We start from the raw sequence: 27984 nt of genomic DNA on the forward strand, positions 1-27984 counted from the left end.
TGGTATCAAAAGCCAGCTGTGCAGGTGGGCCCTTTAGACGATCCGAATACATTTTCCTGGCTGGTTGATGACGGGGAGCTGAAGAAACCATAGCAGGGGCAGAGCGCTCAGAAGGCATCATCTCCTTCCTGCGCATGTATGTTCGCATGGAATCTTGTGAGGTAATAGGCACAGTACTCTCCATGCCAGAACCAATCCTGGTGCCTTTTTTGGCACGTACTTCAACCCAATCAGTGGCACGGGAATCCAGACCCAAAACCTGTTGTTTACCTTTGGCCAGAACTTGGGGCGGATGGATAGTATCCTGCGACGGAGCATCGCACACCATATCTTCCATGGGGGGAGCAACATGACCCGTATCTGAAACGTGTTGTTGCTTAGGGCATTCAGCCATAAAGTGTCCCAACTGTCCACAGGAAAAGCAATGGCCGGCAAAATTGCCCCATTTCAAACGAAAGTGTAGCGGATGCATGCCAGAGCAATTGAGGCGTAACCAAGCAGGCCGTTTCCTTGCAGTATCCCATAACATGCACAAGCGGTTGCGATTCACAGCCCTGAGACTGGGAGGGACCAGAACCGTGCCCACAGCGGCCATAGCATCCTTCAATAGCGGCCAATAAACAGCCGGACAATTTTCCACTTCTACCCACACAGGGCATTCACGTTGCAGGAGGCGCTGGAAATCTGCCATCGGGCGCCATGGAACCACATGAACCAACCGACGATCAAAAAACAACGGCAGTTTAGACAGGAGAGCAGCACGGTGCGCCTCGGTTTTCAAGAGGACCTCAAAAAAACCTCGGGATCCAACAAAAATCTCCTCAACACATTCCCCTTGTAGCAGACTCTGCAGCCATTGGCGAATACGGGAAAGCAGCGGAATTCGACCAGTGAAGAAGAGTATCACCGCGCGATCATAAAATACCGAAAAGGAGCGTAGGACAGTTTTTGGGTCGACGGTTGCTTCCAGAACATCGTCTGGAGCAGAGTCAGAGAATGCTTCCTGATTATGTTGAACATATTCGCCAAGCAGAGTGTTGGCAAATTCCAACAGATGCTCCCAGTCCATCTCCTGAGAGTCCACAGAATCCGAAGTAACCTGTGCATAGGAACGATCCAGAGTAACACCTATCTCTTCCGGTGCATGCTTGGTACGTTTACCCACAGGCGGGATGTCAGGACCCGGGGGCAATTCTTCAGTGCACGGAACCATATCCTCCGGTTCCTCAGCGTCAGAGTCCGGGCCAAGTGCTGCCACCGTTTGGTCTATGAAATCCAGATCCAAACCAGCCATCGTGTATGACGAGCTGATCTCGAAGAAGGACTGACCGACAGTGCAGAGCAGGACCGCTCACTCTCTCTCCCTTCTGCCTCTCTCTCTCTCTCTGTGTACAGAGCCGGGGGCACGCTATCCCGGACGCTGCCTCTCTGACGATGATCAGGTTCAGGTTTTTACAGGAGCTGGGCGCCTCTGCACAAAAGGAGGAACGCACGCAGGCGGAGCCTCGAACGGCAGCACAGGCGAGGTAAACGGGGCGGCTGCAGACGTTTCAGCGGGACAGGCAGTAGACAGGGCGCTGACTGGCCGGAGCGCACAGCGTCTGACAGGCGATGACGGCTTTTAACAGGCGAGGGCGGATAGGTCTGGCGGGCTATGGCGTCTGACAGGCGAGGGCTGATCTGGTAGCGAACAGGACAACGTGCAGGTCCCGCGGCGGGTCAGACAGGTCAGACGGGCGGTGCCGCAACGGGTCAGGTCGGGGCGAGAGGGCGCAGGCGAGACGGAGCGAGGGGGCGCAGGTAAGGGCGACGGCTGGGGGCGCGGGTCGCAGGTCGCGCAGGCAACAGCTGGGGGCGCGGGTCGCAGGTCGCGCAGGCAGCGACAACGGATCACACACAAACGGGGCTTCGTCAGGGCTCCTGTCGAGAGGGCAAAACGGCGGCGCGTTAGGTCAGGACAGCGGCAGCACGACGCGCAGGCGACGAGCGTATCTCCATCGCGCCATCTCTCTCTCTCTCTCTCTCTCTCTCTCTCTCTCTCTCTCTCTCTCTCTCTCTCTCTCTCTCTCTCTCTCTCTCTCTCTCTCTCTCTCTCTCTCTCTCTCTCTCTCTCTCTCTCTCTCTCTCTGTGGTTGAAGATTCAAAGTATGTATACAACCCACAAGCCAATCAGGAGTCCATGCAAAGTTCAAATCTGATGCATTATCAACGCTTACAAATCACAATCAAATTTCAGCCTATCCTCAATTCCAAGGTAATCATCCACATGCAAAGTTCAAATTTAATGCATTATCAACTCTTACAAATCACAATCAAATTTCAGCCTATCCTCAATTCCAAGGTAATCATCCATTTACATTGTCTAATTTCAAGGAAATTTGGGATAATGAGGGCAATTCAGGGCAATTTGGAGCTATGGGGGTAATCAAGTCAATTTTGGGACATTTGGGACAATTTGGAGCATTGAAGGGTATTGGGGCAAGTAGAGGGACATTCTTTGGGGCAATTTGGGTCATGCAGGGCATAGTTGGGGCACTTAAGACATGTGCCTTTCCCCCCGTTTCCGTTCCCTAACCTTGGACATTCCCCCCGTTCCAAGGGGTCCCATTCCCTCGTCTATAAGGGCTAGGTTGTACATAGTACATATACCTATCTAAAATCAATATTGAGGTACACTCTTCAGCACCACAAATCGTGTGTCTCTATCTCTTCTCTCTCTCAACCAACATCTCTACATAGAAGCTCCATTGCAACTAACTCAACAGATGACCTATGTGTTCACTCGAGTTGGAAAGAACACCTAGATGAACTCCACGTAGTCTTTGAATGATGTAGGCTGTATTGTCTCTTGGTCAACCCCCGTAAGTGCCAGTTCTAGGTAAAGGATGGATGCATCCTAGGGCACGTCGTGTCCAAGAACGACATTACACCTCTCTCTAAAAAGATATTCCAAAATAATATTAGAATAAGACGATCCCATTCCCCGTTCCAAGTAACTATGACAATCATACGACAAAGCACAAGCTGAGAAAAGAACACAGTTAGGGTTAGGGTAACTCAAAGACAATGAACACAAAAAATAACTAAAGTGATATAACTGCTGAATATGCAATGCTCATGCAGTAAACACACTATGCAGCAAATGAATACTGAACCTCGAACTCTTGTATCTCAAGGATCAAGGCAAGGGTAATGAGCTAGAGAGTATGTTGTACTTTGAACGGATCCCGAATCACAGCAAGGTAGCCTCCCGATGTCGAACATCAACAAACACAACAGTGAGAAGTTGGATCTAATTCAAACAGCAATGAGGGGAGAGAAAGACTAAAAACGCAGGCTGTACAGTAGAAAGTCTGTGCAAGAATAGCAGTCTCCTGGCTGGGATCAGCTCCAAACTGCGTGTAGAGAACTCGAAATCAAGGGCCAACTGATGGAGACAGCAATGGACAGCTTTGGCTGAGATGTCCTCCGCAAACAGGGTGTGGGCAGCAAGTTGAAATACCTGAAATCTACAAAAACGAGATTGTGTCTTGAATGGAGAGCAACATACCTATTTATAGAAAGTTAGGGCCCTCTCAAGTGGGTTTGTGCTTATGGGACAAAGAAATTCTCTAGGATCGTGTTTCTTTTAAATAAACTAGGTTTCTTCATTAATTAAGCAAGTTAGGGTTGTTTAAGTAAAGTTAATGCATTTTTAGCTCAACAGTGACCTCCCGAGAAGGGGAGGTACGAGGGCCCCACCCAATTTCTAACTTGGTATCAAAACTCAGGTTGTTGAGCTTGGGTGGCACTAGGACCTCAACCGAGGTGTGGCCTGAGGGGGGGTGTTGGAAATGCAATCCACACTTGCTAGAGGAAACTAGCTCACTATCGAGGTAGCGACAATGTGTTAAGACTAGGTTTGAATCCTAGGCCAACTGGAGAGAGATTTCCATGATTGGATAGATCGGAGGTCATCCATCATCTTAAGGTTTTGGGGGCTAGATGGCTAGACCAATTATGGGAAATTTCTGGTTAAGCGTGCATTCACATGAACAATACTTGGAAGGGTGACCTCATGAGAAGGGGAGGTACAAGGGCCCCCACCCAGTTTCTAACTCAACCTACAATGGCTACCTCATCTTGTGACACTGAGTACAAGGCAATCTTCATGGCAACAATGGAATGTGTATGGCTACGTAGATTGTTGGTCGATCTACATATATCATTGGAGGGTCCTCTAACCATTCTTTTTGACAGTTAGAGTGATATTGCAATGACATGAAATCCTATGTTGCTCGCACGAAACACATTGAAGTGCATTACCATTATGTTAGAGAGAGATGCTAAGCAGGAGATATTAGCTTGATGTATATACCCACACAGGAAAATGTTGCAAACATTTTGACCAAAGCAATAGCATGTAAGAAGTTTATGAGACTTTTCAAAAGTCCTTGAACTTATTACCCTTAGGTGATTAATTAACCTTATAATTCGTCACATTGGCACTGCAGGGGAGTGTTAGAATTTGCCAATTCTGGGTGGTTCCCAATGTAATTTGTGTGGTGTGGACACTTATTAAAGTATCAATATAGTGTGTGTACACCTAGTGTCCTAGAACATTAAAGCAGTGGCACTAGGCTCTAGAGTAAATAAATCTAACTCTAGTTAGTTGGTGGAAGGCTGGTTAGGTCAACCCTTGACCTAAACATTGGTGGTACTTTCACTCTATCTTTTAGTTCAGCAAGTACACTCTGCTCTCTTGCTTTAGCTTACACACAGTTTGTCTCTCGATTCTCTCTCCTCCATAGCTGGTGCCATTTCTCACAAAATGTAATGTCAATGTACACATAAAGGGGATTGATAAAAGGAGCACTAAATGACTAGCTATGTGACTAATTGATGGGCTAATGTATGTGTCAAGGATACAACCATGTGGGGCAATCTTATCTCACTCCACCCACTCAAGATCTATGGGTTTATAATAACATACATCCCTAATGAGATGGCATGTAGATAGCATCTAGGTTGGTTCCTCAAGTATGTGAAGTGCTAGTTGTGCCACAAGCAAATCTCCTAACACCTCCATCAACATATAGATCTCTATATTGATATCCTAGCACCCTCTGTCAGCATACAGCGCTGACCTCCTGAGCTTTTCAATTTCTCAACACTCTCTGTATGGGGGCCATGAGTGTGATTGTTATCTAGAACAAGTCATTAAGCTATGACTATCTATTGAAACTTTCATTAAAAAAGAAATGTGTTCCTAGAGAATGTATGTGTCCCATAAGCCAAACCTTAATTTGGGAGGATCCACACTTCTATAAATAGACAAGCTGCCCACCACTCAACCATAATCCTGTTTTGTAGATTGATGGCACACATCTTTGGTATCCACACCCTATTCGCAGAGGATACCTTAGTTCGAGCTCTTGCTTACTGTTTTCCATCACTTGGCACCTATTGCTGGCCAACCTTCTCCATCAGTTGTGGCGACCTATTTCCACTTGTGTATGCTAGCCTACTACGTCATCAGCCAGACTTACATTCGCTGTTTTCTGCTCTCGCCTACATAGTCACACCTCTCCAAGGGCTATCGGCTGTGATTGAAGGTCCATTAGAAGTATGATACACTCTCCAACTCATACTCTCCGCCCCGGTCCTAGAGACAAGAGTTCGAAGGTTAGTATTCACTTTGCATAGCATATTTGCTACATTGAGCATTGTATATATTCATTTGTTTCTTATTCATCTTCTATGTTCATCTATCTGAGTTAGCCTAACCCTAACCATGTTCATTATGAGTATGTGCTTTGTTGTACAATTATGTTGTTATCTGTAGACAAGTATTTCTTTACATAGTATTAGAGCTAGGTACTCACTAAAGAAACCTAAGCTTTTGATCACACAGCTCGTCAGAAATGAGAAGCATGTTCATAGAGGAAAGATGACTTTGAGCACTTCCACACCAGTTCAATCTCCTATACCCTTCGTGTAGAGACCCAAGCATGAGTGGGCCTCACAGCTTGCTCTACAATGATCTGATACTAGTGGAGAGACATTGGACTACCATGGAGTCCACAAACCATATGAGATCACAAAAGCCAAGTACAACCTCATCCTTATGCATCGGGCTCAACAACTACTGGAAAGTAAACTTGTTTTATACCCTTTAATTCAGTGTACAAACCTACTAACTTTTCAAGAAGGATAGACGCTCCACTTGGGAGTGGCCATCTTATTGGAGAAACCAGCACAGAGTATAAGCCCATTTTCTCTTCTCCTCCATTTACTCGTGTTAGGTATGCCTGCTTTTCCTTCGGTATCAGCTCCATTTATTCCTACTTCTTTGTAAGATTTTGGTGATAATCAAGATGAAGAAGATATTGTTCAATCTATTTACAACAGCTTAAGTCCTAAAAAGGACCAATGTATTTACGTAAACACAAGAAGATTCAAGAGGTGCTTGTAAGTTTCCTTTCTCTTTTTCCTTCAAGTTTTGATTCCCAAGGCCAATTTGAAGTTGGTGAGACACCTCATTCTTCTTTTTCATCATCATCGACATTACAATTTCAAAGATTAAGTTCAGGAAATCAAATTAATGAATTCACATCCACTTCATCATCACGTAACGTTCAAATCCGACCCAACCCACCCACTTCTTCTGCTGCATCTCCATTTCCCTTCACACCTTTCCTTCCACTCACCACCAATGGCATGTCACATCACGCCGAGGGGGTTCTTCAGATATAGGTATACCCTTTAGGATCTCTACTTTTTTGGCTGGTGTAGATGCATCCATGGGGCAGACTCATACGGGTTAAAAGGGACTATTGGCATGGATTGGAGCTTTGGTAGCAATTCCTCACCATTGAGGTTTCCATAGACTATCTACTCGATGGCAAACCCTAATGATGTTACACACCACCATGGCTTCTTTCTCCCATCCCCCCAAGCCACCTTGAAAGGCCTTGTACATATGTGGCTTGATTTGCCTTCAGCTCCATCTAGACTATTGTAGCATTTGTATTCGTTGTATTCTTACGAGTATTTAAAAAAATATGGCCTCAACTATTCTGCACAAAGAAAACAAGGCTCCATAAGCATGATCCCTAGGTAAACATACAAATTGACATGCTCCATGAGCTCTACATGTACACAAAAATGAGGTGTTGATCATGCAACCCATGCAAGAAGGCATTGAGCACCATAATCTCAGATTTCCCTCACAAAATCTCCCCAGCATATCTAGGTTGCATAGCAAACCATTTGATTACTAAATGAGTAGAACAATATCATTCAGCTATAGAAAGGTTGATAATGAAGCTTCTAGTCTAGCACCTAGGCCTCCATGCTTATCAATAATTGAATGCCTCATTAACATACATGCAAAAAAGAGTGGGAGATAAAGGACACTCTTACTTCACCCTTACATTGGTCAATACCACATCTAAGTTGCTCTCTAGGGCTTAGAGAAAACAGACAGTACACATTTTTCATTTCCTTGAGAAATGCTGATACCTTAGAGTTAAAGGTCCATATATTGTTTTTTCAATTTTTGGTGTACATTGATCGTAGTAGTCTTAACGAAATATCCCAAGGCAAAGTGCAAACTACAAAGCATGATTAGACTTCCATATTGAAAAATGTAACAAGGGGAAGTCTAGTACATGGCTTGAAAGAATAACCAATCAAGAGATTTGTAATGCCAATCTGTGTGGGTCTGGAAAAGGAAGGAAGTGTTAGTTTCCCATGTCCTGAGAAAAGTATCTCTCCTCCTCATAGTCTCCGAACTGCCCTACATCCTCTCCCATCTCCCATGAAAAGTATGCACAATCCCTATCCAAATCCTCAAGAGAATCTTTGCAATAGATACACCCACACTAGCCTAGCTACATCTAGCTGTCCATATTTACCAAGCAATCATGCTAGCTATGAGCTCCCATCTATGACAATACCCCTAAGTCCACATTGTCTAGGAGAACTCTAGCATGATAATCCTGCTCACAAGCTTCCCTGAGACAAGATAGGTATGACACACCTGTACATCCTCATATCCACAAGCTAGGCCTCTGTCTGTGACCCAAGCAACCATTCCCCATGTAAAAATCACAGAGTCTACAGTGCCATGAAATACCATCCTAAGGGCTCCTCGAATCTCCTAAGCTCTTGGGCAATCCCATATGCAATGCCTCTGTCTCCTCATGCTCCCCACATCTACTGCAAGGGACTAGGTCTCTACCATAGCATAAAATGATTTGCATAACATGCTTAATTTCAATGTTTGTTGAAGCAAAAAAAATCTTCCCAGAACAAAATTGTACATTGAATGCAGCAATCTTGTGTTTAATTCAACTTCAAATGTGCTTCTCACATGCAATAATTTTCTTACCTCGTTATATATACCTAGGGTTATGGATCCTATGGCTTTTGCAGCTTCTACTTCATCCAAACAGCCTTCCATAATAGGGAAGCTTGGTGGGTTCTGCAAGAAGAGCACCCAATATTACCAAAGAGAAATCTTAACATCATTGTTAGTGCTAACTTGTTCATCCGCATCTTACATTTTCACATGACAATAGACATAGGGAATACAGGTAATTATTTGCTCAGTTTAACACACTTGAAGCTGTTCAGTGTTATCCCATTCTCACCGGTTTAGAAACCGTAACATCATTTGGACGAGAGCCTAGCATTGCTGCGTACCTAAATTGGAAAAGAGAAACATAAAATATCAAACGAATAGCAGTTAACGACCCATATGACTATTGCAACTGAAAGATTGCACCAGCTACATCACACATGCAAAGCAAGTTTATGCTTAAATACAGAAAAATACTTTTCAAGGTCCTTGGAAATTTCATTTGACAAATATGTACTAGAAGAAGTCAAAAATTTTAGATTAGAAACAAAGGAAAAATGGCATGATTCTAGGCCTATGCAGAGAAGAAGATAGCAAAAGGGCTCCGCAGAATGACTAGAGCTGCATAGAGTGAGCTCAATAGTATGCTAGAGGAAAATACTATCATACACGACGCCTCTCAAGACAAATTGGAAAAGAAGCCAAAGTAGGAGGATCTAGATCCAATGGGGGCTACCATTGTGCATGTGATAAGAACAAGATTTCCCTCCCCTAAGAATAAAAAAACTAGCCATTAGCAATAGCCCAAACCCCCCTATACACTATTCCCAATGCTTCTACAGGAGTCAATGATAAAGCTCCAAAGCTTAGCTAAAATAGTTGCCACTGAGGTCTTTGTCTCACTATCTTAAATCAAGCTGACACTAGGCCTTCAAGGTATGTCACCTCCTTAAGCTCCACAATGATCTCCCAAACCTCAAAGCATATGTTAAGGGCTCCAAACATTGTCTAGTTGGCAGATACTCTTTGCCCAATCAAAGCACAAGAATCACATTGCATAGCACCCTCATAGAGAAGGTCCCAACCTAAACTAACACAAGCCCTACAAAAATTTCCCAAGAGATGGATTCTAATATCTATATGCAGCACAGCTCAGCAACGGACCCTACAAGCACCTCTCACACAACGCCTTTGACACAATACCAAACACAATGCTTTGGTGTCTTTGGGCCTAGGCTTTGTGTAGGGTACCTATGGCAAGTACCCTTCTGTTGCTTTTTTTTTTTCAGAGGAGAAAAATCTCCTGTTGCCTTTGTACCAACCCACTGCCACCAAGTCCCCCATGACAAGCACCCACACAACAAACGATAGCAATTTGGACTACCCAATTGGGTACGGCAAACAAAAGCCACAACCACCCAATCAGCCCCAGAAAAAAGGTATGTGTAGAAAGTTCTGCAATCCTTTGGTTGGCCCAATCTTGTATCCTAGGCTACAGGGGGGCCAATATTGTGGCAAGGTAAACTTGGCCCCTTTCTATTTAGCAATTTTGTTGATTTGTTCTAAAATTTTCAAAATGGAAGATTTTGCTTGAATGGAGAAACCCAAGGAAGGGAGGAGAGAGGAGGGGGGTTGCTTCAGTTCAGGCAAGGATTGATGAATCAAACATGTTCTCTTTCAGTTAGAATAGGCATGATGAATCTAGATCTATAATGAAACCAATGATTTATGCTAATCAATGCTAGATTTAGTGGTTGAAGAAAATATCACAACTACAAATTGAACCTCTCCAATTATCCAGTCACCCTCTACATTTATAACATCATATCACAGCATTCTCAGCATCAGCAGCACTTGAGCTAGTTGAAAAGGAAGCTCAGACTCCAGCATATTCACTCTAGCTTTCAAAACATCACCCATAGCCTTTGCAAAGATAAGATAGGGTGTTAGTGAGCAACCATAATGCAGTAACTGATTTTGAAATTAGAAGTGAAAGCATTTTGGCAGATGTAAGCTAATGAGCAACGGAATCAGTGACAAATTCTGAAAGGCACTATCATTTTCCAGTGATGTGATATCCTTATAAAAGAGAACCAAGAGCAATGTGATAATTGCTGGAGGTTAAACAGAACATATTCCTTTGCATCTTCCATGTGGGCACACTCCTTGTACCAATACTCGTCTCTACCTCATTAATGATGTAACCTCCCTTGCCCCGTCTCCAACCCCACCCCCACGTAGCATGTAATAACCCACAACCTCTTGTGATAGAACTACCCACTTTGCCTGTTTCACTTCTCCTTAAATAGTCCATCCCACCCGCTTTTTTAAAAGAAAATGCTCTTCCCTGTGCAACAGCAACTTGAGCGTGCACTATAAACCGCTCTCTCAAGGTGCATAAACTTCATTGCTTTATTTTATGACACAAACCAACTTTGCTTGTAGTTTTATTTGAACGAGAAGCTTAGCTCTTTCTATATACTTCCCCCTGTCCTGAGATATTAATAAACTTCAGCCAGCATTGCTTGCGAATCAGGTGATTTGCCAAGAAAGTTCACCTAAGGGTCACCATTCGGATTTCTTCTAGGCCTAGGCCTTCAGTAACTGAGGTGTTGGCAGATTCTCCCAAGGGTACCAAATTATCAAGGGTCAGGTTTCAAGCTCGTCCTGGTAATTGGGACTCCCAAAGGCTATTGCACAAGGAACCTTGTTAAACTCCGACTGCAAGGAGGTGTGGGTAAAACTTGCCAGTACGTAGTTGGTGTGCTAGGTGACAAAGTGTCCTAGAAGGTGATGGCTCCATTTGGCTTCTAATGGCTAGACCCAAACTTCACATTCTCAAATAAAAGTGTAAAAGCATTCCCAAAATGATTGGATTTCCAGGCAAAGTTGCTCCAATGCAGCCACCAACCCTTAGTCCAGCCAAGAGAGGAAGTCCCCCACATGGAATTAGGCCAAGCCACAATGGCTGTTTGTATCTATTCCCCCTTGAAGGGTTTTGAGAAATTAAGCCAGTATATTTGCTGTTAAAACTTTGAGTTTTGATATAATCAGATTAAGTCCTTTCTTGGCACAAAATATTGTCAGAATAAGGTGAATTTTGAATATCAGAGACAATTAACACAGAAATGAAGGAGAACAATAAGCCTATTTATGCCCATAGGACCTTACACAAGCGTTGCATCTTCTACTGTCCCTGCCATAGGTGTAACAACCTCCACTGTCCAACCAAGCTCCAGCACTCTGTGACACAACATTTTGAAAGCAGCTCTCAGGAAAACATATTAAATATCTAAAAATGCCTCTCTCTCAAGCTCACCCTTCAGTGGAAGTTCGACCATGAGTTGTTTTCAAACCAACAACACCACAAAGGGCAGATGGTATACGAACAGATCCTGAAAGCTCAGTGTGTATTCATGAGTGTCAGACAGACCTCTCATACTCCAAAATATGCAATAAGAACAATAAATCTTAATGCCAAATAAAGATAAGATTCCTGCTCATACCACCACCATCTGTCCCTAAAGCAGCAGGACAGAGTCCACATGCAACTAATGCAGCCGATCCTGCCGAAGAACCTCCAGTGTACCGCTTTGGATCATGAGGATTTCTGGTTGTTCTGATGCAAGCCAAAACAGGAACACAATCAGTACATCATAGAAGTAAGCCATGACTAAAACATTTACATGCCTATTTCTTGCAAATATTATACTAGAGATCATGGGTTTTCTCACATTAGGTAGGCAAAGTGAAAATATTAAAGAGTTTCTCAGGCATAAGCTGCAGCAAAATGGGCCATACCCATAGTGTGGATTATTGCCAGTTGTCCCAGAGCCAAGTTCATGCTGGTTTGTCTTACCAACAAATACAACTCCACACTCTCGCAACCTTGCAACACATATCGCATCATTTTTCACCTCTCGAACTTTATGAAACCAGGTAGTGCCACCTGGAATAAATCATAAACTTGTTTTTCCTTCCTGTAAGCCTGGGTCACTGCAGTAACTGGTCAGCTATTTTTCACTTTTTAAAGACGATGTTCCAAATAAGGATCTCCAGAAACAGAACAAGATCATCATGTCAATGTTAAGAGTTTTTTCATATTTTTAGACATACAGCCAAGAGTATTCATAAGCATACATGCCTTACTTCTATTCAAATGCTATTTGAGTATGTATTTTTGGGTATGTCAATCATATTCACCAGAAACATTTCGTCCTATTTTGTGCTTCAAGGTTTCAAGGTTTCGTTTTGCAATTCATTTTGTTAGTACCTTGAGGTTTTGAGGTTTCGAAAAATATTATTTATAATCATTAAAATAGATGAATAAAAATAGATCCATAAATAGCATTTTTAGAGGAAGAAAACATATCCATAAAATAAAAATGTATAATCCAACTAGATCTTAGAGTCAGAAGTTAAAAGCCTAAAACCAAAACATCCATTTCACCTACTGATTTAGAAATTAGCATTAATGACTTACAATTCAAATGTATAGGCTACAACATCCATATAATACCTAATGTAAAGCGAAAGTAGAAACTGATCTTCATGAGTGAAAACATTGTGAGGTGGCATTTTCGCTTGCAATAAGAGGCCCAAGGTAGAGGGGAAGGTGGAGAAGTGTGTGGAAGAGGTGGAGGATGAAGATCAGGAAGAGATGGAGGAGGAAGATGTGACGGGGTGTGCAAGGAGGACATTAAAAAAGGTGGGTTGTAATAGAAAAATAGCCAGCATGTTCTTTTAATAAAAGAAACTCTTCAAAAACCTTTTTCGTTTTGTGGCCTTGTTTCACAAAACAAAACGAAGTATGAAAAGTTGGAGGAGGTGATTGGGCACACAAGGAGGGTTTTAAAAATGCTCATTGTAAAAGAAAAACAGTCCCCCATGTTCTTTTTAATAAAGGAAAACTTATTTTTTTAATTTTCATTTCACAAAATTTTTTTCGTTTCACAACCCTTTTCATGCAACAAAACAAAACGTTTCACATGTTTCAAGGTTTTGCATTTCACCAAGACAAAACGTGTTTTTTGGTTACTATTGGACTCAATGTGTACCATCACATGTCTAAAAGTTGTCAAGCTACAAGGATATGAAGTACAAAAGGAGTAAGATATTACCCTCAGCATCCCACATAGAGGTAGAATGTATGTGAGCCACACAATCTACACCAATCAAACCAAAGCACAAAACTAGCACTGAAAGAGTCCATGACAAGAGCAACATTTTATAAAATGGTCAAAGTCACGGAAATCTCAGAGACGTCAAAAATCCAGGTGAAAAGAAATGGGCATGCTAAAAGTCATGGATAGAGACCTCATATTTTGGAAATCATATGCACAAGCTCTTCCTCAGGTTCTGAATAGAAGTTAAACTGAACTATTATTTCACACCTGGGATCATAGTCGCCAAGAATTCGAAGTAATTATTGTTTATATGTGTAGATTTTCCATGTTTGTTTATGCTTGAATACAACTTTGTCACAGGTCAACTTTTGAAAAGATTAAAGATGCAACCAATTGTTTTGCTACTCAAACATATGACATCAGCCTGAAAAAACTTGAAGAATCCTCAAGGAAGAGAGCTACTTAAATTTCATTATTCCATAGACCGTAGAGCTTGTGTTATAAGAATGCAGATTGCAGCTTTGAAAATTCAGTACTCAGAGACTGACATATTTTTCTCTGAGATATCTGTCTGCCATATACCCATCTTAGAAACATACCTCGAGAACCATAAGGCAGGCAGTCAATTTCATCTTTGACAGCCATAAAAATTCCATCCAAAATAGACAGAGGTCTTCCTGCAGTTCCATCCACAACACTCATCAGAAAATCTTCTTGATAACTGAAGTGTCCTAGAAGCCCAGACTACAAACCTTCAGCAAAGCGATTAGTCGATGCATCAGCTTGCTGTTTAACAACCTTTGCATCAAACGAGATAAAAAGAGACAAAGGAAGTTCTCTACTCTGGGAGTCTTCAACAGCTGCAATTAGGTGTTTTGCTACCTGAAAACCTCTCTTAGTTTATATCTTCATTTGTGAAGACTTAAACAATTTATTTAAGCTTTTTCAGTGGTTTAACAACTACGCACCTCTGAAGGAGTAATTGATCCTTTGCGATAAGCATCTGCATAGTCTCGAATGCGCCAATACTGAAAAGGCATGCCAGATCTCTCAACTACAATAGGGGGAAGACATTTCAAAGCTACGTCCAAGTGAGAAGCAGGTGATTCACTCTCCTCAGCAACTTGTACAAAAGGTTCAATAGCTGTAAGGAACATAGTACAGATTATAGAATAAGTGATGCTTTGACAGGATAAAGAGAAGTAGATTCAAACTGAGATTGTTAGAGAAGGGAAAATAATGAACCAACAAAGTGACACATTCCATTGGTATTAAACTTAGTGCATGCATATAAAGGGTGAAAAGCAAGGATGAACTCTTTTAAGTGCCTTCCTTATTGAAGACTTCCAGTTATATCTTGCTGATTGAACCCATCTGGGGAGGATATCCTGATGACCAGGGTTGGTGCGACATTTTTCACTCTCAAAACTAAATGGCACTCTCTCTCTCAATGGACAAACTAGTGGATATGCTGATTACCTTGTGGTGGAAATTGAGGAGCAAACATTGGTGCATCCGGAATAACTGTTTGGGTGAGCTTCTGCATTAAAATTTGCAACATCACTTTGAAATTTTGCTATGTGTCCATTGATAGAAACTTAAGGTAGCTTGCAGTCAGTCTACCTATTCTTTCCTCATGTTATTATTTTGTTAGAGTCTAGTTTGAAACCCATTTACTTAGCTTAAGGAAAAGCATGTGAACAATCAAAAGAAAATATCCTGTCATTCACCTAGAACTCCAAGGAAGTGATAATATAGAAATTAAAAAGCTGCTGATTTATCCAAGTACTCCAGAAGTTTCGCCACAAAAAGTTAATAACCTGGCATATTTACAAAACCATCAAGTCTAAAGCATTTAATATCAAGAAAACACTGCATAGAAGTACTACTGTCACAATTTTTCATGGATCATGCAGAAATCTGAAAGCCCTAACCTTGTAGAAGAAAGAGAAGAAAGGGAAGCTTGCCTAAATCTGATAGGAGGAGCTGAAATCAACCAAGTTGCCAAGAGCCTGATGTGGTAGAGGTATAAGAAGATAAAGCACCTTAGCCTTGTAGAAGACAGAGAAGAAAAGGAAGCTTTCCTAAATCTGATAGGAGGAGCTGAAATCAACCAAGTTGCCAAGAGCCTGATGTGGTAGAAGTATAAGAAGATAAAGCACCTTAGCTGGAAGATCTATGAGGAAAGACAGCTATCGTGGTAGCCAGAAGGGTGCCCAAAACTCCATCTCATGATAGGAAGTTTTTTAGCCTTCCTTGCCATGAAACTCTAAAATTTCTCTCTACAGCATGCTCTAACAGCCTAGCAAGCGAAGACGCATGGAAAGGAAGGAAGTTTGCTGTTTTTGCAGGTTTTGCTGTCAAAGAAGGAGAAATGGCTGTGTTTTCAGCCTTTTACAGCAGGTTTTGTTTTTTAATCACCTTCGGCGGTTAAGGCATGTGAAGAAGTAGTGCAGACTGCCTATTTGGAATCGGTCTACCCCTTTTTTGTACAGGTCATTCAAGAGCCATGTCATCCAAAATCAATGTGGAGTTCCAAGCAACTATGGACCGAAAGGTCCCCATCTTACCAGCTCTTCCATAGTATCAAAAGCTGGATGGGGAGAATCACCACATTTGGCGAGTGATGATGCTTACAATCTTGGAGTCTTGTAATTTGACAGTACTTGTGACAAAGACTATTGACATCCATTGACCTAGGATCTTTCCAAACTTTCCTCTTTAGAGAAGGCGAAGTTGTCGAAGGTACAAGCCCACTAGGACAAGTTGAAGCTACATCTGTTCTTTCTTATTTCTTCCATGTACTCCAATTGTGATAGTCCATATTTCAAGAGGGTCTCTTTGGAGGTGCAAATGTAGAGTTTGAATCCAAGGAAGTTTGTTTCCATGCAAGAGCATGTGAATAAGCTTTGAATACTACAAATGCAAGTTCACAATGTTGGCAAACTGATCTCCTCCGAGGATATGGCAATTGCTTTGTTATCACAGTTGCCCCCTTACTCTAGCACCTTCTACTCTGCCTTGATGCCTTAAAAAATGATGGAGACCCTTAAATGGGAAGAGTTGATTCCTATGGTCTTGGACCAAGAGAAACAACTCAATGGTACAAATTCCCAAAAATATGAGGTTCTTATAGGTGAGGCTTCCCAAAAGAAGGAGAAGCAAAAGCAAAAGAAAGAAGACAAGAACAAGAAAGACAAGGAGTCTACTTACCACATCAATGGTAAGACAAGTCACTGGAAGAAAGATTACCTTGATAAAGATAAGGACACCAAGAAAGAAAGAAGACTACAAAGGACTTAGGAGTAGTAGCTGCTCCTTCTTCAACAACATTTTTACACTTGGAGACTATTGTGTCTTCTTCACAAGATCCTAGTAATCCAATGTTGATGGCCCCCACAAACTCAAGAGTGGATTGTGAACAATGGTGCTTCGTGCCAAAGGACTCCTTTTCCAAACGGCATTGTCCATATGCATCCGATACATAGGCATACTCTAATTAGCAATAGTTCTTCAGTTCCTGTGAGAGGTGAGAAAATGCATAAGGATCGAAGCTCAAGCTCAGCTACAAGTACAATTGAGAGTGAAGAGAGTGTAATAGCACCACATCCAATGCAATGATCTCCAGACTGTAAAGTGCAAGTACAAAGTAGAACCCTTAAACCTTAGGGTTCAAAGAGGGTGTTCAAACCTGAAGAGTGTAAAATACAATAACTGCCCAAACTGTGTAACATAGGCATATGAAAATAAAGGGAAATAAATCTAGGGCAAAAAACCTCTCATAAGGAGAGTAAAAAGTGCCCCAATGTCCTACTGAGGATCACCAACACTCCTCTATGAGCGTAAGCATGAGTCAAACCCAACAAAACCCCCTAGAGTAAAGAGTGATCAAGATACAAGGGCCATCCACCAAAGGAGATCAAATTTAAAGCATTGCAAAATGCTTCAAATTTGTCACAAGAAAGAGCTTCGGTGAAGATGTCTACCACATTACTGGTGGTAGGACAGTAGACAAAGTTGATATTACTTGCATGTAACCTCTCTCTAACAAAGTGATAGTGGCTAATCCATACGCATTCAATTGTCGTAGTTAAAGCTGCCTTGTATTCAGCTTCACATGACGATGTGACAACAGTGGATTGTTTCTTGCTAAGCCAAGAGATGCAAGATGAGCCAAGAAAGAAACAATTACCACTAGTGGAGTGACGAGAATCATAATCACCAGCCCAATCAGAATCATTGTAAGCATATAAATGCAGTAGTCCCCCCTTGGCATAAAGCAATCCAAGAGTCCTAGTACCTTGCAAGTAACGGAAAACACACTTGATAGCTTGCTAATGTGACATACGTGGCTAATGCATATATCTGCTCAAGGCTGAAACTGCAAACTATATGTCTCGTTTTATGTTCCATAAGTAAATAAGGCATCCAACTACTGGAGCATATGTATGGATATCAAACAAGTCACTATAATTATGCAATGACAGCTTTACTCGAGGTTCCATTGGTGTACAAATCAAGGCTGAAACTGCAAACTATATGTCTCGTTTTATGTTCCATAAGTAAATAAGACATCCAACTACTGGAGCATATGTATCGATATCAAACAAGTCACTATAATTATGCAATGACAGCTTTACTCGAGGTTCCATTGGTGTACAAACTAGCTTGCAATCCTATAAGCCAAACCTCTCAAGAAGTTTACCAATGTATCTAGACTGTGACAATCCAATGCCTCTAGCATCAATAATGAACTCAATATCCAAGTAATAATACAAAGGCCCCAAATCAAACATCTCAAAAGTTTGCTGAAAATTTTGTTTGAATGCTGGAATCTGATCAACATGTGTCCCTGTAAGCAAAAGGTCATCAACATATAGACATATGATCAGTAAGTATCCCCCCTCTTTACATTCATAAAGGATAGACTCTGATGAGCTGTTTATGAACCCTTGGCTTAGTAAAAAGGCATCAATCTTTGCATACCAAGCTCAAGGAGCTTACTTCAAACCATATAAAACCTTTTTTAGCTTGCACACCAAGTGTTCCAATCCCACAACTACAAAACCAATGGGCTACTGTACATACACTTCTTCTTGAAGTTCCTCATGTAAAAATGCATTATCAAGCTGATGCACAATCCATCCATAATGGGCAGGCAAAGCAACCATAGACCTAATGGTAGTCATGCCGGATGTAGGAGCAAATGTCTCCTCATAGTCAATCCCTTTCTTTTGTGTATAGCCTTTAGCCACAAGCCTGGCCTTATATTTATCAATGGATCCATCTGCATTTATTTTCAGCTTATAGACCCACTTTGTGTGAAATAAACTGCTAGGGTTTGCACTCAGGACACACAGAGTATATGACCACGACAGAAACACAAAGAGAGAGACACAGACACAGAAAAAACTCAAACCCTAAACCCAGTTTCCAGCCTCTAGACTGCTCCATTTTGGTGACCAGTCTGCTCCCATTCACTATTCAACACTCCGACTGGTGGTCACAGACTTGGGATCCATCTTTGGTGGATGTCACACTCCGACATTGCTCTGCCCTTGAGCACACTGTGTACTCTTACATTCATTTACAGCATTCATTCACTTCAGAGTTGTGTTCTCTCTCTCCCTTCTTCTGTTTTTGTTTGAGTTTCTATGTTTGAGTTTTGAGTTTTGCGTTTAGGGTTTGAGTTTTTGAGAGTGTCAGGGCCTGCAATGCTGAAAACGCAGGCTGGCTGACCCTGGAGATCATGGACAGCAGGCTGAACAGCAGTCTGGGACAATCTGGAGCAGTCGCCAGTAGCTGAGAGCTGTCGCCTACAGCAATGGACAGGCTGAAGATAATGTGGCTGCGGTTCATTATGGCTGGACAGCAAATGGAGGCAGGCTGCAAGTTGAAAACTGGGCACCAACAGCAGCAGAGGGTGTGTGGGCTGGTGTAACATACAAACAAGGATGATAGTTGAATGGGGACAGCTTGTCAATTTATAGATGTGGAAGGGCGCCCCGAAATTTAAGGTTTCCACTAACTCTCTCGAACCGCTCCCTATTTTAGGGTTTTACTCTAAAAGAGCAGTTATAGTGTGTTTTGGGGCTGTTTAAGAGGCTAATCAGCAAGTAATGCATATTTTAGCTCAACACTCCCTCTCAAGCCCAAAACTGAGCTAAAAGGTTAGGCCAGCCATTGTAATGTTAATATACCCCAAGGCGTCCCACCCCAAAGCACCCAAGGCATCGGACAAAGGGTGCACATCGGCTGCCCAATGGCCTACCAAGACTACAAAGGCGATGGTTATCTTACCACGGGAATCCAAGTAGTCACCCTAGAGAGGACAGGGCATCGGACAAAGGGTGCACGTCGGCTGCCTAGTGGCCTACCAAGCCCTACAAAGGCAGATGGAACTACATGGATTTCATTTTTTTTTAAAATAAGTGAAGTAAATTTGATGGGATCCAGCCGATTGAGTAAAAGTGACCCAGAAGATGAAAGTAAAGAGAGTACACCCAACACATCACAAAATGGTACAAGCTAACCCATCCACTCAAGGTGTCGATGACGAGGAAAAATAGGTCATGAGGTCTCCATGTAATGAAGAAAAATGGTAGTGTGAAAACAACAGCCGCCAGTGGAAACAGCTTAGGATCCGTGCAAGTAATGCTCTGCACAATGAGATGCAAAGTATGCTACATGCTGAAGAATGCTCATGCAGCAGGTGCCACTTGGATAGTGTCCCTCGTGGGAAAATTGTTCACTTGCCCCAATGTCCTAGTACAAGGATGATGTAATCATGCAATGCAAACGGTAAGGTACAACAGGGGGAAAAAGCTGATATCGAAGACAAAGTGCTGAAGCCTGTAGAATACCGAGAAGGGTAGGAACCCCCTCTCAACCTGGATATAGATGCCAAAGAAGGTAAAGGAGCCTGATGTCGATCTTCATATGGTGCCGAGAACCATAAGGAATGAAAGAAGATGAAGTGGATGAAGCACCCCTCTAGAAGAGCATGGTAGAAGTCACCGCCATGATCGCATCGAGAGAGATGTTGCACGATCCACCTCGGGAGGGGAAATCACCATGCTAGAAGAAGAGCAAGCACTCCTAGGATGATGAAACCATGAAAGGAATGATGCGCATCCCCATGTCTCTAGCCCAAGGAGGACCAAAGCAATCTACAAGTTAGCCCTACACTAAAAGATAAAACCCTACAAAAGAGATGAGAACCTACAAACACAGAGGTTAGTGGTGAGATGCTCCAAAGCAAAACAGAACAGAAAGAAAATCTAACTCAAAATAAATGCAATGAATGTGTATGTGTGTGAATAAATGTAACGGAAGACAAAAAAAATAAAAAAACTAAGAATAATGAATCCTATGGGCCCGACTCTAAGAGTGCGAAAAATGAATGCTAGACTGACCTAGGGTATCCGAAAGGACCTAGAGGCATGCGAGTCGAAGAAGGTGGCTACCATCGCATATATCCAGTAGTAGGACTCTACCAAGGGAACGCCTAACAAGGTGGAGAGGAAGGTGAGATGGATGCATGAAGTGCAACAGGATCAGAACCTACAGACCAATCAACCAATCCCTCAAGGGTAGTGAAAGAGATGGGCCGCTGAGGCTATACTCGTGCCACATGTCCAATAGCAGCAACAACAGGTGCTGAAGGAGCAAATAAAGCAGGAGCGGAGGGTGTAGTTCCACTCGACTGTGCAGTCACAACGGTCTGCTGAGGTTTTTTAGGTGGAAGACCTTGGGCCTTGAAGCGACACTCCTCGTCCACATGGCCTGCTCTCTGGCAATGTGTGCAAAACTGGTTTTTCTTAGGGAGTTGCTGCCAGATAGGTCTAGATTCTTTGGTTCCATCTGAGGAAGAGGAGTCACCCTTTGATTGGCTTGCCTTCGTATCTAGTGAGTTCTTGCCACTAGTGGTTGTCTCTCCCGAAGAAAAGGCAACCAACCCCCTCTGTTTTGAATAAGACTGTGATGAGGATTTTTTGTGGACTTGATCATGCAACCTCGCATAATGCAAGACTTGGCACTCAAACTCGTAGAAGGTTGGCAATCTAGGTTGGGAGATGATGTGTTGAATGAAATTGAAGTACTTGTCGAGAAACTTATTCAAAAAGAATGTAACCTGATCGTCATCTAACTTTGGAGAGCCAGTCGTAGCGAACTCGGTAAGTAACCACCTATATTCAACCAGCTTGACTTTCAAATCATCCCCTTTCTTAATAGAGAACTCTTGAAGCTCAAAGTCGAGATTAATGCGCCGAGTACAATCACGAGCCACATAGCGGTCGAGAAGGTGACTCCAACGCTTTGACGCAAGCGGGAAGTGCTGCAACTGAGAGTGAAACTCAGGAAGAAATCCCTGCATCAGCTCAACATTGGTTGTGGCATTGCGGACTCTCCATTGACGAATGTAATCACGGTGAGCTAGTCGAGGATCTGGCAGAGACTTTAGATCAATAACGAGGTCCCAAAGACCCTGAGACTCAACTTGTTGCATGAAATTAGATCAATTGGTAAAATTTGACCCGTTATAACGTGTCTTATCTATGAAGGCATTCTTGGCCGTTGCAGCAAGAGTGGTAGTGCTCGGAGATGGATAGTGTGGAAACGTGTAGTGTGGGTAGGATGGGGGAGTGGAGTACACTTGGGAATGGACCCCAGAGTGCCCACTAGGCATGCATGTAGTGTGCAAGGTGGATCCATAGGCAGGGATGGGTTGACTAGGCATGGGCATGGTAGCCACATGAGGAACCCAAGGAGATGAGACGTAAATACGGTGAGCAAAAGATGGAAATCCCTGCGTAGGTGTAACCCAAGGAGAGTGTGAAGACACACCATAAGCTGAGGATGGAAACCCCTGTGTATGAGTGGTCATGGGAGATGTAAAGCTGGGGATAGTGAGGGGGATGCCCATCACAGTCGTCCCAGGAGTTATGGGTATGCTCATGTGCTGAAAGGTGAGAGGCATTGTGTCAAAGGGTGGCATTCCCCCTAACGAAGTACCATGGGTCAAAGAGGTAGAGAATGGGGTGGAGAAGGAAAAGGTGCTAGGAGCGGAGATGGAAGATCCAACCCCTAGGGTGTGTGATGCAGATGTGGAGTGTAATCCAAGGTTTGGAAAGATAATGAGAGGTGTAATATAGAAGAGGGTGGGATGGGAGGGAAGTGAGAAGTGTGTGTAATATGCTCAAATGAAACAGAAGTTGTAGATGTACCTGAATTTCGTCTGCTTCGTGAGCCCCCTCTATTAAAGCTCACATACGCAAACCCATCCGGATCCTGTACCTCAAAAGAAGAAACAAGCGAGGATTTTGATTCATACAACACAAAAGAATTGTACAAACCTGACATTAGACCTGGCTGATGATGAAGATGGATCGCCAGACATTCCGAATGCCATATATCCTCCATGATCAGAGAGGTGAGCAGCCTCACCAACCGGTCCGGATGTGGTAGCAAAACTAGTAGGAGGGGTGTAAACATCACCATACTTGTTGCGATAGTACTCCTCAAAGCCCTCCTCTATCATGTTAGTGAAATCTAGTGAAGGTGGAGTGTCGTCCTCCTCACGGAGTCCATAATGCCATCTCAGGGCCTCCAATGATGAAGAAGCCTGATAAAACATCATAGGAACTGGAGAATAAGGTGTCTAGGACATTGTAATTCGCTTACAAGTCGTATTGTGTGCCTCGCACAAATACTAGCTCCCCACAATATATCCACAGGATACTCTTTATAAGAGCACCGGCTCTGATACCATGTAAAGGAAACTGCTAGGATTTACACTGAGGACACACAGAGTGTACGACCACGACAGAAACACAAAGAGACAAACACAGACACAAAGAGCAAAACTCAAATCCTAAACGCAAAACTCAAAAACTCAAACCCTAAACGCAAAACTCAAAAGACAAACACAAACAGAAGAAGGGAGAGAGAGAACACAATTCTGAAGTGAATGAATGCTGTAAATGAATGTAAGAGTGTACAATGTGCTCAAGGGCAAAGCAATGTCGGAGTGTGACGTCCTCCGAAGACAGATCCCAAGTCTGTGACCACTAGTCAGAGTGTAGGAGTGCTAAATAGTGAATGGCAGCAAGCTAGTCACCAAAATGCAGCAGTCTGGAGGCTGGAAACTGGTAAACGCAAGAGCGTACCACCGATCGTAAGTTGGAAACTGTGCATAGTCTGCTGTAAACAGCACGCTGCAACAGTGTTTAAGAGTGTCAGGGCATGCAATGCTGAAAACGCAGGCTGGCTGACCCTAGAGATGATGGACAGCAGGCTGAACAGCAGTCTGGGACAGTCTGGAGCAGTTGCCAGCAGCTAAGAGCTGTCGCCTACAGCAATGGGCAAGCTGAAATAATGTGGCTGCAGTCAATGATGGCTGGACAACAGATGGGTGGACTGCAGGCTGGAAACTGGCCGCCAACAGCAGCAAAGGGTGCGTGGGCTGGTGTAACCTACAAACAAGGATGATAGCTGAATGAGGGCAGCCTATCTATTTATAGATGTGGAAGGGCACCCCAAAAATTAGGGTTTCCACTAAACTCTCTCGAACCACTCCCTGTTTTCGGGTTTTACTCTAAAAGTGCATTTTTAATGTGTTTTGGGGCTGTTTAAGAGGCTAATCAGCAAGTAATGCATATTTTAGCTTAACACTTTGTACCAATGGCTTTCTTCCCAACACGCAAGGACACTAAATCCCATGTTTAATTCTTTATGATGGAATCAAACTCAGCTTGCATTGATGCTATCCAATACACACTACGTTGTGCATCCTCAAAAGATTCACGCTCCTTATCATCAAGTGTATGTGCCACCATAATGAACTCCATGGTATGTGCACTATCATGCATACAAGCTTTCCTTCTAGTACGACCAGCAATAGGAGCATCCAAACGACTATCTTTTATGATCTGCAAATACCATCTAGGCATTTGCCTAGCCTCCTAACTGTGTACAAGCTCTTACCGAATTTCAAATTCAGCACCTTGCTGAATATTCAAATCAGCCATGGGCTGATTTTCTTCATTACCAAATGGAGCAGTTGGATGAACATAAGTACACGTGTTGAAACTCTAGTTATATCACCGAAAGAAATGAACCACAGCCCTTCAAACACATCATTGGCAGCCTAACATGTATCAAAACCAGCAAGGGATAACTCTGATTTTTCATCAAAAACCACATCCCTACTAACAAATACCTTCTTAAAGACAAGATCATATAATCTATATCCTTTGCTCTCAATGTTGTACCCCACAAAAATCCATTTAACAACGTTGTTATCCAACTTCTTTCTGAGTACCTTGGGAATGTGTGCATATGCAAGACACCCAAAAGTACGAAAATATCCAATACAAGGTTTCCACTGTTCCAAGCCTCAAAAGGCATTAAATTATTTAATGCCTTGATGGCGCACCTATTCAAAACATAGCAAGCACACATAACTGCTTCCATCCAAAAACTGTGTGGTAAACTCTTTGCTTTCAGTATACATCTCGCCATCTCCATGAGTGACCGACTCTTCCTCTCAGCAACCCCATCCTGCTTTGGAGTATCAGCAGTAGTGTACTGATGAACAAAGCCTTTTTGCTTCAAAAAAGAATTCAGTATAAAAGACATGTATTCCCCCCTCATTCCGAACAAAGAGTCTTAACCTTGCAGCTAGAGTGATTTTCAACAAGTGCTGCAAAAGCCAAAAATGCATCATACACTTCTAACTTTTTCACTAAAGAGTAGACCCAACAAAAGTGAGTAAAGTCATTAATGAAAGTGAAAAAATAGTAACTGTGAAACTAGCCTTCATTCTTGGAATGGGTGGTGATAACCTGATTTAAGAGTTAATTACAGCAATAAATAAATGCACATAAAATGAAATACACACTTTACCATAACATTCTTGGACAGTAGACAACCCGTTGGCCCCAAAATTGGCCCCCTTGCAGTATTTCTTTAGCTTTCATTCAATTGGAAAGAGTACAACTCAAGATTCTTCAATCTCCTCCTGCTAACCAATTGCTCTTGATGTCATAAATGACCAGCAAGCCTTTTGCGTCATTTGCCCCTTGATTCACCCAAGACTTCTTCTCCAATTTGACCCTTGGCTGGCCAAATGCTGCCCCAAATCAGTTCGGGATGGGCTGGCTCCTAAAATCCCTTGATAATCTTCAATTATCAACTGCTGATTTCAGTCCCTTGAGCCTTCAATCTCTGGCACGAATCCCAAGGTGGGTGCTAAACCCTAACTTCTGCTGTAAATTAGGGTTTACTGCAGAAATTACAGATCAGCCCACCAAAGATGGCTGAGATCTCCTCCGAGTGGCTAAGAATTGCTGAGAATGGCTAAGCATAGGCTGAAGGAGATGAGAGAATGCTGTAGAGAGAGAAAATTCTGAGATTTGTCGCAAAGAACTGATCAAATCAGCTGCTGCCCTATTGTACCAACCCCAAACGGATGCACCTACAACAATAGGAGCATCAAAGACTGTGATCTTTAGGAGAAAGTGCATCAACAGCAATTGCCAGCTTCCCAAGGTCAAGAATATGCAATCTCCATCACCAAAATGGTCTCCAATGGCTGAGAAATGGCCCCAAAAGCTGGCAGCAACAGTCCAACAGCTCCAAAATGAAAAAACGACATTTCCCTCTCCCTTCAACCCTATTTAACCTTTCCCCCAATTGCATAGGAAAGTTTTGTCAAGTGGCAGCTTTCTTAATCCATTTTCAGCAATTTCCAATCATTTAATTAATTCAGAATTAATTATTTCTGAAAATTAATTCAGCCCTTAATCCATGCCCAGAAAATTGACCTTACCCATCCAAAAATTAATTGGCTAAGCCATTTGCAACCCAAAGTGGTCCCATTTATTAATTGACCCTTGGACAAGCATTAATCCATTAATTAATGCCTAGTCCCTAGTGTCACCACTGACACTTAATGGCCAATTAATGGTCCTAGGAGCAAACTAACACCAAAATCCACCTAGACTCTAACAAGTGTAACTTCTTATAACTCTTGCCTTTGAACAACCACCCAATGACTTTGTCTACATAGGGCCACATACATCTGAGTGCACAATTCATAATCTGGCAATTGCTCTAAAAGCAACATCACGGGAAAACGAAAAAACGATGCATTTTCCCCAAAATGCATCCCTCGCATATATATTTAAGAGGTCTCTCCAAGGGAGATAAACCATCAAGCATCTATGTATGCTACATAAGCATCAAGCTACCATAGTTTACATGCCCCATGCGAGCATGCCATAACTCCGCTTGTGACATATGTTGGAGCTTAACTGCAAGAGTGAGTAGTAGCTTGAGGAGTGAGCAGGCAAGTGAGAATGACTCAGAGAGAGAGAGAGAGAGAGAGAGAGAGAGTACGATTTGATTTGGGTGTATCAACAATGTGTTGATACATAAAGAATAAGATATATTTATACTTAGGGCACGTAAAGGTGCATTCACGTGTACAACTAAATAATATATGTGTACTATACACGGAGGTGAATAAAGGGCCTTTATCCCAACAACCTCCCACTTAAAGGTTTGAAGTGAACCTCTAACCAACTCCCACTAGTCGTATGTAATGCTCATGCCGAGCCTTGCTTAGACTTATGCTGAGAACATCTGCAAGGTAGTTGTTTTGATCTTGGTCAATGTAATTAGACCATCTTCCAAAATTTGTCTAATAAAGTGATATCGCACATCTATATGCTTTGAACGTGCATGATACATGGCATTCTTAGCCAGATACACAACACTCTGGCTATCACATCCCAACACTGCAGTACCCACAGACATGCCGAGATCCTCTGCAAGTCTGCTCAACCATATAGCTTTCTTAGAAGCTTCAGTAGTTGATATGTAATCAGCTTCAGTAAGTACTCATTGCTGCGATGTTCTGCAACCTAGAACACCAAGAAACGACCCCACCACCAACTGTAAAGACATACCCGCTAGTGGACCTACGAGTGTCCAAGTCACCTACCATGTCTGTATCACAATAACCCTGCAAACTAAGTGCACCCTGCCCATAGCAAATACACTTTCTTTGTGTACCCTTTAGGTATCGAAGAATACACTTAACAACCTCCCAATGTGTTTTGCCAGGATTTGACATAAACCTGCTAACAACTCCCGTTGCATGATCAATGTCTGGACAAGTAGTAACCATAGCACATATAAGAGAGCCACAAGCTTGTGCATAAGGGACTCCCTTCATAGCATTGGCTTCCACGTCATCTTTTGGGCTGTTGGCTTTACTAAGCTTAAGGTATGGAGGTAAGGGCACCCCAAAAGACCTAGCTTCAACCATGCTAAATCTGTCCAATACCTTTTCAATGTACTTTTCTTGAGATAAAAACAGCAATTTATGCATTATTTCCCTATGAATCCTCATGCCAAAAATATGCTCTACATTCCCCAAATCTTTCATGGAGAAGGCTGATTTCAGCTAATCTTTGAGAGCATCCAAGCTAGTCTTTCTTTTCCCAA

At 42.6% G+C, this 27984-nt stretch overlaps 1 protein-coding gene across 4 annotated transcripts in view; it reads right to left on the bottom strand.

The window, feature by feature from the left end:
* The window catches only part of FAAH (fatty acid amide hydrolase), a 249441-nt gene that overhangs the window by 165350 nt on the left and 56107 nt on the right, over window positions 1-27984 (bottom strand). For all 4 annotated transcript variants that reach the window (XM_087667692.1, XM_087667693.1, XM_087667691.1 and 1 more), the window contains 10 exons: window positions 14950-15010; window positions 14439-14614; window positions 14223-14352; window positions 14070-14147; window positions 12146-12293; window positions 11851-11963; window positions 11664-11739; window positions 11516-11587; window positions 8637-8688; window positions 8375-8467 (listed from right to left, as the gene is read on the bottom strand). In XM_087667692.1, coding sequence (XP_087523818.1) covers window positions 8375-8467; window positions 8637-8688; window positions 11516-11587; window positions 11664-11739; window positions 11851-11963; window positions 12146-12293; window positions 14070-14147; window positions 14223-14352; window positions 14439-14614; window positions 14950-15010 — 999 coding nt within the window. The remainder of the gene's footprint in view (window positions 1-8374; window positions 8468-8636; window positions 8689-11515; window positions 11588-11663; window positions 11740-11850; window positions 11964-12145; window positions 12294-14069; window positions 14148-14222; window positions 14353-14438; window positions 14615-14949; window positions 15011-27984) is intronic.

Source organism: Lygodium microphyllum, chromosome 26, assembly GCF_053477565.2.
Source record: "Lygodium microphyllum isolate KBCC chromosome 26, Lygodium_microphyllum_v1.1.10, whole genome shotgun sequence".
Classification (NCBI taxonomy): Eukaryota; Viridiplantae; Streptophyta; class Polypodiopsida; order Schizaeales; family Lygodiaceae; genus Lygodium; species Lygodium microphyllum.